This window comes from Peromyscus eremicus, unplaced genomic scaffold, assembly GCF_949786415.1.
Source record: "Peromyscus eremicus unplaced genomic scaffold, PerEre_H2_v1 PerEre#2#unplaced_3737, whole genome shotgun sequence".
In the NCBI taxonomy this organism is placed as follows: domain Eukaryota; kingdom Metazoa; phylum Chordata; class Mammalia; order Rodentia; family Cricetidae; genus Peromyscus; species Peromyscus eremicus.
The window spans coordinates 1075-14633 of record NW_026737970.1 but is presented as its reverse complement, the minus strand read 5'-3'; the positions used below and the strand labels follow the sequence as shown (position 1 = coordinate 14633).

At 41.4% G+C, this 13559-nt stretch overlaps 1 protein-coding gene across 4 annotated transcripts; it reads left to right on the top strand.

The window, feature by feature from the left end:
* Window positions 1-1241: 1241 nt before the first annotated feature.
* Window positions 1242-12014, top strand: LOC131902198 (cytochrome P450 4A14). 4 transcript variants are annotated; one of them, XM_059253238.1, is made up of 13 exons: window positions 1242-1436; window positions 1737-1745; window positions 2427-2559; window positions 3504-3548; window positions 3991-4118; window positions 4659-4779; window positions 5217-5279; window positions 5689-5795; window positions 5878-6068; window positions 7358-7491; window positions 8319-8383; window positions 8504-8580; window positions 11359-12014. In XM_059253238.1, exons 1-13 carry the CDS (start codon window positions 1242-1244, stop codon window positions 11525-11527), a joined length of 1437 nt encoding a protein of 478 aa, XP_059109221.1. In that variant the 3' UTR covers window positions 11528-12014. The 4 variants fall into 4 exon arrangements, with proteins under 4 accessions (XP_059109221.1, XP_059109220.1, XP_059109219.1 ...); XM_059253237.1 differs by having other exon boundaries at window positions 4659-4783; window positions 5125-5279; XM_059253236.1 differs by lacking the exon at window positions 1737-1745 and having other exon boundaries at window positions 4659-4783; window positions 5125-5279.
* The last annotated feature ends 1545 nt before the right edge of the window (window positions 12015-13559 follow it).

Genomic DNA, 13559 nt, shown 5'->3' with positions numbered 1-13559 from the left:
AAATGTCTTTTGTGTATGACTCTCTGGATTCTTCACAACTGAGTTGATTTAGGGAAGATAATCATGATCAAATTGAGGGGAAGGACCCCAAAGAAGGGCTCATCTCCACCCCTTATCTTCTTTGTTTCTTTTTCCTTATTTGAACATTTGCCATTTTTAAATTAGATTTTTTATTAAATTTTTAGTACAATATATTTGGATCATATTATTCACCTCTTCCACCTCCTCCCAGATCCTCTCTACTTTTTAACCCACTCAACTTCATGTTAACACAACCCAAACATCCCTTCTCTGATTAAGTATAATCTCCATAAATTTGTTGGAAACCATCTCAGCACTGTTCAGTTGATGGGATAATAATTCTTCAAAACCTCGTTTTTCTATTTTTGCTTTATTAATCCCTGGGTGGACATTTTATTTTTCAGGAAAGCCAAAATAAGTATCATTGCTCTGATTTCTGTTTTACAATTTGCCCAATCTGAGCTCAAAAAATATGTGTTGAATTAATAAATAACTGAATAGGTGATGGGCATTTTAAGTATTTGGGAAAGCTATTATTATCCCACTCAATCAAGATATTGGGGCACAGAAAAAGTGTGTAGCAGGCTACATATGTGGTGAGGCTAGCCTGGGTCTTGAGCCTCCTGAATGCAGCTGCAGTGTTCCACCCATTGGCACATTTATCCCGGATCATAACTGGAGAGGGGTTGGGACAAGCCCTAAGTAAAATGTAAGAAACAGCTGGATTTGGAGTCCAGATGCAAGGATCACTGTGTGTAGAAACTCTCAGCAACTATGTTCATCTGAACACACCAATTTACTCCTTGCCATCACTTCCATCTTGATGTTACCAAAATAGCAAAGTAGCTGCACCTATTGAATGTTTGGTAAATTAGAATATGGATCTCCGAATATCAAGGCTAATTATGTCTATTCCATAGCTCTATCTCATCAACTAGGATATTGCCTAACACATAATAGGTGCTCAATAAATATTTGTGAGTAGTACAGAGATAGGAAAGTGGGTGTGTAGATAGCTATTACCAAGATCAATTGCTAGGGCTTTGTTTTCACTGTTTCCCAAGGCCAATGTTTCAGATTAATAAACTTTGGACTCTGAGGTCAATCCCTATCTGCCCTCTCCATTCTCCCTCCCGTAAGCAGGTGGATCAATCTTCTCATGACTTAAATGCGGTCACTCCAAAGGCTTAGTGACACTAGTGATCCAGAAGCCACTAATCATGAGTTTCTCCGTATTGAGCCCCACCAGAAATTTGGATGGTGTCTCTGGGTTCTTTCAAGTGGTCTTCCTGCTCAGCCTATTTCTGGTGCTTTTCAAGGCAGTCCAGTTCTACTTAAGAAGGCAGTGGCTGCTCAAGACGCTCCAGAATTTCCCATCCACTCCTTCCCATTGGCTTTGGGGACACCAACTGAAGGTAGGAAGAAGTAAGAGAATGGAAGAACATGAAAAGCTGGAGCTCTGATAGTTTAATTTCGGTCCATGGGGCAGTTTGCTGTGGGATGAGTACATGGTTTCTGAAGAACACCCAGTTTCCTTCTAAGAGTGAGCTTGCCTTAACCATAGGAAGCATATACCCTCTTAAGAAGATACAAGTCGACAATAGACTCAAATCTCAGAATGCACAAGGGCATGAGAAAACAGCCTATCCTTATGGAGTGAGTGAGTAATACCAGGTACAGAGAACAATTATCTAGGTTTGTCAAGACTGAGAGAGCTTGTAGAAGTGATGATTTGGGGGCCATGTTACATATCAGTTTCCTCTGAGATTAAAACTGCCCATTTTGTAGGGAAACTTGTGATTACAATACAGGATGTTCCAAAGAGGGGTAAAACGTTCCATTCAGAAAGGAAGCCCCTTAAGATACTGGAAATTCTATGGGGAGGTGAAACATTCCATCCTGCAGAGGAGTTCCTTAAGTCCAGGAAGCAAATAACTCAAAGGTGTCATGAAATCCCTGAAACTGGCATTATTCACTAGTCTCCTCCACCCCCAAGTGTATATAAGCAGTAAGGATGTCTGACTGTGCTAGTAGCCCTTAGTAGAGTACAGTTTGGTAAGGGCTGCATGAAGAGGCACTCAATGAGGGATTGCACACCAACCACATCTAAGAATAGGTAAATTTAGAGCTCCTACAGAATGCTGAGGCTCTTACCCCAATAGCTTCTCTAAAGAGCATTAGCTCCATCTAACAAGGCTTCAGGATCTGGCCAGGGCAAGTTCTTGGACATAGCAAAGGTCTGGATGAAAGAAAAGACAGATTGTCAAACTAATCTAAATTTCTTTTTCTGAGCATTCCAGGGCTACGTCCCTGTGATGGTCCTGCCTCTCCCATACCACACAAAGTACTAGACGTCAAAGAACATTTTCACTAATTTGTTTTTTCTTTGGTGTCTGTTCCCAAAGGACAAGGAGCTCCAGCAGATTCTTACATGGGTGGAGAAATTCCCAAGTGCCTGCTCACAGTGGCTCTCAGGGAGCTGTGCTCGAGTCCTGCTCTATGACCCTGACTATGTGAAGGTGATTCTGGGGAGATCAGGTGAGAGCCTAGCTTCATTGCTGCTGTAGCATGACTGTCATCCAATGTTCAAGCCCCAAGTATGTGAAGTTTTAGAAAAGAGCAACATTTCAGCCATCGATGTCTAAATAGCACCTACTACCATTCTCCCTGTTCAGAGACCGACATAGATGACTAGCAATACTTATATAGCTCTCAACACTTAAAATAGCTTCATAGGGCTTAATTTAACTTTTCTTATTTTTCTTTTAAAACAAATTGAGTTGATGTGTTTCACAAATTTCTCAATAGGTGAAGAACAAATTTTATATCCAGAGTCTTGGATTCGAAAACCTCTAATTGTTTACTCACCTGGGTCATAGGACTACTAAGCCACAGCCCATTATAGAAAAACAACAACAACAAAAAACAAAACCAAACCAAACAAAACAAAACAAAAAAAATAAACCAAACCAAACAAAACAAAACAAAACAAAAAAAACCCAGGTCTTTTTGTTATTCTTTGGCTTCGAGAGGTTTTTGTTTTTGTTTTTCAAACATCATAGTGACAGAGACATTCAGCTGCTGGTACAATGAAGTCTGTCTTCCTAAGCCCAGATAACTGGCAAGACAAATATAGAAAGGAAAGGGAGGCAGTGAGCGGTGATAGGGAACAAACTGTCAGCAAACATCCACCAAGAACTAATGGCTTGGTTGCTGAGATGGCTCAGATGGTCGAGGGGTTGCTGCCAAAGCCTGATGACCTGCGTTTGAGCCCTGAAACCCACACTGAAAGTGGGAAAAATGAACCAACTCCTCAGTTGTTTTCTGAACTCCACACAAACACTGCAGCAGGTGTACATGCATACACACACACACACACACACACACACACACACACACACAGTAAGTTTAACAATTCTGAAAAACTAAAGAGTTCATAAAAGCTTCTTTATCTGTTCCTCAAGATCTGTGTTACTTTTCAGATCCAAAGGCTTCTGGTGTTTACCGATTTATTGCTCCCTGGATTGGTAAGCATATTAAAATAAAGAATGTGTTTTCCTGACTGCTCTTTGGCTAATGGAAAACAACGGGTGATTGGCCACAAATATCATGATCCATCCCTAAACATGAAGGCTTTATTTCTTTTCTTCATTGGTCCTTTCTAATGCCAGTGTGAGTGTGCATGATATCTAGTTTCTGCCATATCATTTCTTCAAACATTCATGGCTAGACATTTATATATGTCTCTCTTGACCTGATCCCAACACATTTTCTTCTGTTATCTCACTTCTTTCTTAGTCACAGAAGATTTCAACAGACAAACTTGGAGTCTCATTGTTCATGTTTTTGTCTAAGAAATCCCACCATTTTCTTTCCTTATTCTACCCCAATGAATTCGACTAAATGTTCCCAGGGGTACCATTGATTCCACTTCTACCAGACACACTCATATACCAGTCTCTGGCCTAGGCTATGGTTTGCTTCTGTTGAATGGGAAGAAGTGGTTCCAGCACCGGCGGATGTTGACCCCAGCCTTCCACTATGACATCCTCAAACCCTATGTCAGAATCATGGCCGACTCTGTCAATACAATGCTGGTGAGTTGCTCTATCTATATCTCATTTTGTTACACCATTCACAGTACACTCACAATGTCCCTATGGTCCAACAAACTCTAGTCATTACCTCCTATTAGGCCCTGATTTCTGGCCTCACCATGTTCATCAAACTTTTGATAAATGAAACGGAATTAAAGTCACTAATAGCACTCATGAGGCATGTTCATTCACACCACAGGTTATTTTCCTTCACACGTTTTATTCCTATATTGGTATTTACACTCATTTTTCAAGTCTAGTTAACTCTCAGAAAACCAAAGGGGCCATTTTTATAAACTGAAAGATTATATTTGTTTCTAAAAAACAAACAAGCAATAATTGGATATCATGTTTTGTTAAAAGATTTGGAAGAAGCAGGCATCAGACTATAAACATTTGCTTCATGCTTTTAATTTGGTATAAGCATATGATGTTAATGGTGAGGGACTCCAGACTGGTTAACCATAAATAAACAGAAAAATCTTAGTCTAAACACAGGTCTTCTGAAGAAAATATGTAATTGTCCCATTCTCACCATAGGACAGATGGGAGAAGCTTGATGACCAGGACCACCCTCTGGAGATCTTTCACTATATATCCTCAATGACTCTGGACACCATTATGAAGTGTGCTTTCAGCTATCAGGGAGGTGTCCAGTTGGAAGGGTGAGTGATACCTTTATTTGTAGTCTTTGGTCTTACCAATTTGTAAGGCTTTAGTAAGATGTAAGTGGGGCAGCAAAGACAGTTGCCTCCACAGAAAGCAAGATTCTCACCCAGCCCTAGGCTAATGTCTAATTTCAAACCAGCCCCAACAAGACATAGTAGAGCTCTAGCAAGTGTGGAAGGCCATTTTCTAAGATCTCAAGGATTTAAAGACATATTAAGACATAAGTGATGTGTGCCTTGGTGTTGTGTGTCCCACAGGTGAAAGGATGACTATAGAGCCCACTCTATTCTTGGATCAGGCACTCCCATAACCAGTATATTGTATCTCCTGTCTTCAGAAATTCCAGGTCCTACACTAAGGCTGTTGAGGATCTGAACAACCTGGCTTTCTTTCGAATTAGGAGTGCCTTTTATGAGAATGACACCATCTACAAAATGTTCTCTGATGGCCGTTTGTCCCACCGTGCCTGCCAGATTGCTCATGAGCACACAGGTTCTGCCTTCCCACCCCTTCTTCCTTTATCAGGCTCATCCCAAAGATATGATCATACATCTCAGACACAGTGAGTTTACCAGAAGCCTCTGCAGGACCTGAGACACTCTGTTAGTTACTACCAAGATGCAAGATTTGGGAGCTAGGATGTTAGCACATAAGGTACATTACAAGAATTACCAGTTTCATTACATTGGTGACACTGCACGGAGCCCATCCAATAGTGACTCTGTGATCCATGATTCTGATTGGAGGCTTGAGGTACATGAGATTGTGCAGACTCCAAACCATGACCAAATTCCCACTTGCACACGCACCCTGGGCTTCATAGGACACACAGATTGGGGTCAGGGATCTTGTGAATTACAGCAGCTCTGGGATCTATCTGACAAACGCTGTCATGGGGTAGATGGAGTGATCAAGATGAGGAAGACTCAGCTGCAGAATGAGGAAGAGCTGGAGAAGGTCAAGAAGAAGAGGCGATTGGATTTCTTGGACATCCTTTTGTTTGCCAAAGTGAGTGGGGTTCAGGGGTGAGGTTTGGCCCAGAGGCACAGATTAGATACAACTTTGCTCTCTTACCTGTGCGTTCACTTAGACAGAGGATGGGAACAGCTTGTCTGATGAGGACCTGCGTGCAGAGGTGGACACATTCATGTTTGAGGGCCATGACACAACAGCCAGTGGAATATCCTGGATTTTCTATGCTCTGGCCACCCACCCTGAGCACCAACAAAGATGCAGAGAGGAGGTGCAGAGCATCCTGGGTGATGGAACCTCTGTCACCTGGTGAGAAAAACTCAAGACGAAGGAGACTCCTGCCTTCTTGTAGAAGAGATCTCTTTAAAATTGTTTTCTTTTTCTTTATTCTTCTATCACATAATACATCCTAACCACAGCTTCTCCTCCCTTCCCTACTTCCTGTACTCTCCTCACCTCCCCTCTCCCCCAGACTCACTGATCCTCCATTTCCCTTCAGAAAAGAGCAGGCCTCCCAGTGATATCAACCAAACACTGCATAACAAGATGCAATAAGACTAGGGATAAACCCTCATATCAAAGCTGGACCAGACAACCCAGCAGGAGGAAAAGGGCCTCAAGATTAGTCAAAAGAGTCAGAGACACACCCACTCCCTCATTAGGAGTCCTACAAAAACCCCAAGCTAAACAACCACAGCGTGTATGCAGAGGGCCTGGTGCAGACACTTGCAGGCTCTATGGTTGTGGCTTTAGTCTCTGTGAGCTCCTGTGAAGCCTGCTTAGTTGATTCTGTGGGATGTGTTCTTGTGGTGTCGTCAACCCCTCTGGCTTCTACAATCCTTCCTCCCCCTCTTCTTCAAAGTTTCCTGAGTTCTACCTAATTTGGCTGTGTCTTTGTATCTGTTCCCATAAGCTTCTGGAGAAAGCCTCTCTGGTGATGATTGGGCAAGACCCCAATCTGGAAGAATAGCAGATTATCATTAGGAGTTATTTCATTGACTTTTTCTTGTCAGTAACGTTTGGTTCTACCCTAGGTCTCTAAACCATCCAGCTTCCTGATCCTGACTGTCCAGGCAGTGCTGGGCATGGGTTCCCTATAGAGGTGTGGGCTTCAAATTAGACCCGTCATTGGTTGGCCACACCTACAAGCTCTGAGCCACCACTGTCCCAATGCATCTTGCAGGCAGGACAGCTTATGGGTCATAGGTTTTGTGGCTGTGTTGGTGTCACAGTTCTACCACTGGTAGCCTTACCTGGTTACAAAAAATGGACAATTCAGGTCCTATATTCTCCCTCTGTCCCTTCCTCCCTACCTGATCCCTCCTGTTCCTATTCCCACCTGCCCCCAGTCCACCCACAAAATCTATTCTATTTCCCCTTCCCAAGGAGATACATCCATCCACCCTGGACCTCTCCTCTTTATCTAACTTCTCTGGGTCTGTGGATTGTAGTGTGATTATCCTTTACTTAACAGCTAATATCCAGTTATAAGTGAGTACATACCATGTTTATCTGTGGGTCTGGGTTGCCTTGCTCAGGATAATTTTTTTCTGGTCTTCCCAGCTCTGTGTGATTTTTCAGTATGGGCTTCATTTCAGGGATCACCTGGACCAGATGCCCTACACTACCATGTGCATCAAGGAAGCCCTGAGGCTCTACCCACCTGTACCAGGTGTGAGTCGAGAGCTCAACACACCTGTCACCTTCCCTGATGGACGCTCCTTACCCAAAGGTAGCCAGAGCCGGTCACCTAAGTCCTCATGTGTGCTTCTGTTTTCTCAGTAAATTGGATCCTTACTTTGAAGTTGAGATGAGATCATAAAATTGAGACCATGGAAGTCTCCTGGAAGAAATGCCACCCTCTAATTAAATGTCATTCTCAGCCTTGAAATTGCAGTCATTTAAGATATTGAGGATTGAAATAGAATGACACAAGTCTTGTGGTGGTAAGGTTTTGCTCATGAGTAAAAGCAAATGAAAAAGATAATGGAATCCTACATGTAGGTGTAATGTCTCCCAGTTTCTCAGGAAACTTTGAGTTGATGAAAGAGAGGAGCTAATGATAAATAAGTTCTGAGCTCCTTGTCTCCACAGGAAAACACATATTAATCATTGGATATGATCCTACCTCTGTCACATCCAAGCAGTGTAAACATAAGAAAAATAATGGGCCTCATTGAGAATTTAGCATTTCATGTGAAAAATGGTCATTAAACAGTGTCTTTGAGAGTGGTGGGGAGGGACTTGTAAGTGTTATATGAGCTGACGTAAGTTCTTCAATGGTCGATGTAAGACGTTTGATGAGTGTATGCTGTCACTTCACTTACTGGAAGCAGGATACTCCCAACACTTCACTGCTGTCTGTCATCACTGGGTTCATGGTTTTCTAATGCATGCTTTGCTAAGCTTCCTATGCCTGAAAGGATCATTAGCTCTAAGTGATGACTCCTTATATGCAGGCCAATTGTGCATGCCAGTCTCCTATTGGGTATAAGTCTAGAGCCCTATTTCGTTGGCTTAGTTATGCTTCACTCCATGTCTTCTCCCTTCCCCTCACAGGTGTCTCAGTCGCCATCTCCATTTATGGCCTTCATCATAACCCAAGTTTGTGGCCAAACCCTAAGGTAAGAAGGCCTTGAGAAGAGGGAAGAGCTACTCAATTGCAACTTTATACATTCTGTCTCCTTTTGCATTGGAAATGGGCTTGACTCCTATCCACCCTGGCCTTTGTGCTCTCTCTGCAGGTGTTTGACCCTTCTAGATTTGCACCAGATTCTTCTCGGCACAGCCATGCTTTCCTGCCCTTCTCAGGAGGAGCAAGGTGATGGGAAAGGATTGGAGGAAAAGGGAGTCTCTGGCACATATTAATATTTTATAATTCTGATTGCTTATTTCCATATGTAGTCTACTTGTATCTCTGTTGATATATGTGAACAGATAGTGTCATGTATATGTGTTTGTGCCAGAAAGAAAGATGGCAATTCAGTATACCACAGAGGTTTTTAACCCACTGTCCTGTGGCCACTGAAACATTTGTATACAAAATTAATATGCTTTGATATTTTCACAAATTCTAAATTTCATATTTCAGAAGTATACTCTTTATGCAAATTGAACCAAGAACTTAGTTTTCAATAATCTTGAAGGGAGAATTTCTCTTTCCCAAAATTCTCATTATAGCCCAGTAGGTTTTCTTACTAATTCAGCAGTTGAATGCTTCTATGAACCTTTGAAATATATGTACCTATAAACATATGTAATAAGCATGTATTAAGTATTATAAGGTGATATAGTTAAAATTCTAGGGGCTCTTCTGTTAAAGTGTTTTATATATATACATACACACACACACACACACACACACACATGAGAGTTCACAACTCATTGTACATTGGACACCAGTGGCTATCGTCTCACATTTTTGGCTTCTAGTCTCACAAGATTTTGCTGCATAGACAAATGCTTACAACTTGTACATACTTTCCCAGTTTGTAAAGCTTTGCATGTGGGAAGGGACTTTAGTGAACAGGCTTAGCCTACCTAGTCCAGTGGTGACAAATACAGGAATGAGGACATTAAACAGCTTCTGAGGAAAAGCCTCTCCTCTGTTTATTGATGATGTATGCCATAACTGGTATGTACAGTGACGGAGAGCTGAATGAGACAAGGTGCTAAAGGGCTGCTGTGAAAATTCACCAAGTCTATAGGACTCATCCCGTAGAACACAAATTCCCCCAAATTTCTTAAGGTTTTGATACAATGGTCATCATGAGTCAAAATGTCTCTAGGGATTATATAGGGGCAGAAAATTAAAGCCAAGAATTTCTTCTGATTGACCAATTCTGTGAAACCTATAGTACTGAATCAGCTCCCACAGAACAGGCTTAATGCATGGCATTTCAAGGGGAAATTGCAGTCAGGATGTAAAACAAACAAACAAACAAACAAATAGGAAGAAAAAATAAGAAAACATATGATGGAGTTTATTCCCATGGTTAAGAATTTCATCATATCCAGCCAAAAACAATGCAGCCATTGGAGGGTAGGATACTTGTAGGAAGCTAAGTTTCTAGCTTATATAATCTTTATCCTCTGTGCATTATATTTTATTTTTAAAATTTGACTCAGTAAATTCAAATGCAAAAGTATTTTAAAATTGTATTTTTCTGCCATGCCTCTTGATGAGACAGGAATGCAGAAGTGTAGAATTCTGATCCCAGCCCAGCAACAAGACCAGAAGTGTATATAGTCAGACACATGTATTTGAAGTAATCATCATTCCTTCTTCCTGTCTCTTACTCATGCATCACTCATTGACAGTTTGTTACACATTCCTTGCTGTCCTATAATCTGAAGTGTAGTGGGGCCTTGAAAAAAGCACCAATGATACCTTAGAGTCCTGGAGGAGATGAGCAGCCACAGAGGATATGGAGCTAGCTTGTTCCTTGGGATGTGACAGTGAATGTTGTGTAATATTTTGTTTGTGTTCTGACAAATAAAACTTGCTTGGAATCAGAGGGCAAAGCTAGCCACTAGTTAACCATAGAGATCTGGAGGTCTGTACAGAGAGGGACAGGAAGTAATAAGGTGGGGTGGAGACAGGATCTCGGCCCTTTTGGACTGGAGGAATGGAAGAGGAAAGAAGCGATTGCGGCTGCCCTCCAGGTTCTCTGATCTTTCAGGTTTTACCCTGATATCTGACTCTTGGTTTTTATTGATAAGATTAGTTAGATTTATTCAAGTGAGGGTGGAGAGAAACATTACAGGCAATTTGAGCAGCATGAGCTGAAGTAGGAAGTGGGGCTGGACAGGTAAGAGATGGCGGCTCAACAATCCTACAGTACGTGTGGTTAGGGCTGGGGTACCTGGATGCTGTTCTACCTGGTGGAGTGAGTGCATAGGAGGAAGTGTGTGGAGAACAGAAGACTAAGGCAGCAACAATGCACATAAGGGCTTTTCTGGAGTCAGATGAGAGGGCTGCAGATGATGGCAGTCTGAGGGAATGAGGGGTCAGAGCCTGACAGTGGAGTGGGAGGAAGATGGAGGAACAGCTTGAAGATTCTCAATCAGATGCATTCACCAGAAGCTTCTACCGCTAATATTTGACTCCCATTCTAGGATCAATTCATTTTTTATGCATAGATGATAATCCCCAGGATGGTGATCTACCCCTTCTCATATTGCCCCTAATAGGGGTATTCATAGTGGAGATCCAGAAACTGTTAGGAGAGAGAATGGCTAACTAATGATTACCTCATTAAATAACTCATGTGCTTGTACTCTATGCCCCACAATTCCGGCACTGTTCAAATGACATTTCATACATCCAAGAGCAGGACTAGGGGCAGAGAATGCCCTAGAGGAATGAGAGACTTTGTCATAGGTCAGAAGCCTATGCACAAAGACAAGGGATTCAGGTACTTGTGTGATTTCAAAGCAGGTGAACTATTTAGGTGTGTGACCTCTAAGGAAAATGATTAGACTGGTACCCTGATGGGGTACTCTAATGCCCTTCAGAACTGAGGTTCTAGGAACAATGCTCACTGTACTCAGAACATGCCTAACAGCACATCTCACTTTATGTTTCTGCTTGGTTCAGAAACTGCATTGGGAAACAGTTTGCCATGAATGAGCTGAAGGTGGCTGTGGCCCTGACCCTGCTCCGCTTTGAGCTGCTGCCAGATCCCAACAGGATCCCAGTCCCCATGTTAAGACTGGTGTTGAAGTCCAAGGAGGGGATCTACCTGCGTCTCAAGAAGCTGAGATAATTCTGGTAGAGAAAAGGACAGCTCTGGGGGCCTGCTGCCTGCAGTACATTCTACTTGTCACCTGCTTTTGTCCCAGGCTTATCTGTATTTCTTTCTTTCCTCCAATCCTAGTCCCTCTGCTGTCTGTAATGTCTCCTGTCATCCCATTTTTCTGCCCTTCTTTCTCTAACTCTTCCCAGACTCTTCCCAGATTGTGTGTGTACCTGTCTCCCACCTGGCTGTATTTCTGACTGGTCACATAACCCCTGAACACCTGCCTGTCCTCAGTTTATCCTTTATAACCATCACCCTGACAGAAGAAGAGATATTTTAAAGGGAAACATTCATGCCTCTCCCTTTGGCTATCAGACTCCTGAGACAATGGACCCCATGAATTAAAGTGTCCTTAGGAATCACATGCTGGGAGAAAATTAACGTTAAAAATCTGCACCAGCCAGAAGAGGAACTTGACTAACAAGAAGAGACTCTACATATTCTGTTTGTCTCATGGTGAATTAATGTATGTAGATTTCCTTGCAGAATACTACTGTTACAGAGAAATGAATAGTTTTTTCTACTTTGGGCCAAACTATAAATAAATCCATTTTACTTCATTTACTTCTGTTTCCTATTTCATTTACGATACAGGTATGAACCTAAGTGTCCCAAAGTGGCTTTGGCAAGTCATCCATCAGGAAACCTTGTTATGGTCTGCTCCCTGCTACTAGAGGGTGGTAGAATTCTCAGCTCCTGGGGGGGTTTATTTGCCTTTTGACCCTTGGGGCTGGCTCTCTATAAATTAAGGTTGATGATTTGGTGAAGCTAAGGAGTTTTCTGATTTTAACCTGGTCTTATTTGTTTAGATTATTCTAGTTATTTAGTTCAAGGATTTGGAGAATTCCTGTTAAACTCTCATGATCTGGAACTGGATTCTTTGGTAATATCAGTGCCAACTATAAATAAGAGTGTTTGCCATCTATGCACCACACACAAGAGCACCCAAGTTCATAAAAATGATACCACAACTCAAATCATGTATTGACCCTCACACAGTGATAATGAGTGACTTCAATATCCCACTCTCACCAGTAGGTAAGTCATCCAGACAAAAACTAAACTAAAATTTTGGAGCTAACTGATGTCATAAATCAAAGAGACCTAACAGATATTTTCAGAACATTTTACCTAAACACAAAAGAATAGACCTTTTTCTCAACACCTCATGAAACATTCTCCAAAAGTGATCATGTAGTTGGATACAAAACAAGTCTCAACAGATACAATAAAATTTAAACATCCTATCTGATCACCATGGATTAAAGTTGGATATCAACAACAGAAAGCCTGAAAACTCACGGAAACTGAACAATGCACTATGAATGAAAAATGAGTCAAGACAGAAATCAAGAAGGAATATAAAAACCTTCTATAATTGAGTGAAAATAAAAACAACATATTCAAATCCATGGAACATAATAAAAGTAGTTGTAAGAAGCAAATTCGTACCACTAAGTGCCTACATAAAAATATTGGAGAGCTCTCATATTAGTAACTTAACAGCACACATGCAAGCTCTAAAACAAAAAGAAAAACAATGCCCAAAAGGAGTAGATGGTAAGAAATAATCCAACTCGGGACTGAAGTCAATAAAATAGAAACAATCAAACAATAACAACAGAAAACAAAGAGTTGGTCCTTTGAGAAAATAAGTAGCCAAATTAACTAAAAGGTGGAAGGGGAAGATCCACATTAACAAAGTTAGAGATGAAATAGAGGACACAACTACAGATACCAAGGGAATTCAGAGAACCATAAGAAAATACTTTAAAAACTCGTACTCTATCAAATTGGAAAAGCTAAAAGAAATAGGTAATTTTCTTGATATGTACCACCTACCAAAGTTAACTCAAGAACAGATAAGCAATTGAAGTAGACCTATAACCCCTATTGAAATAGAAACAATAATGAAAAGTCTCCCAACCAAAAAAAAGCCCAGGGCCAGATGACTTTAACACAGAATTCTACCAGGCTTTCAAAGAAGAGTAAGGTCAAT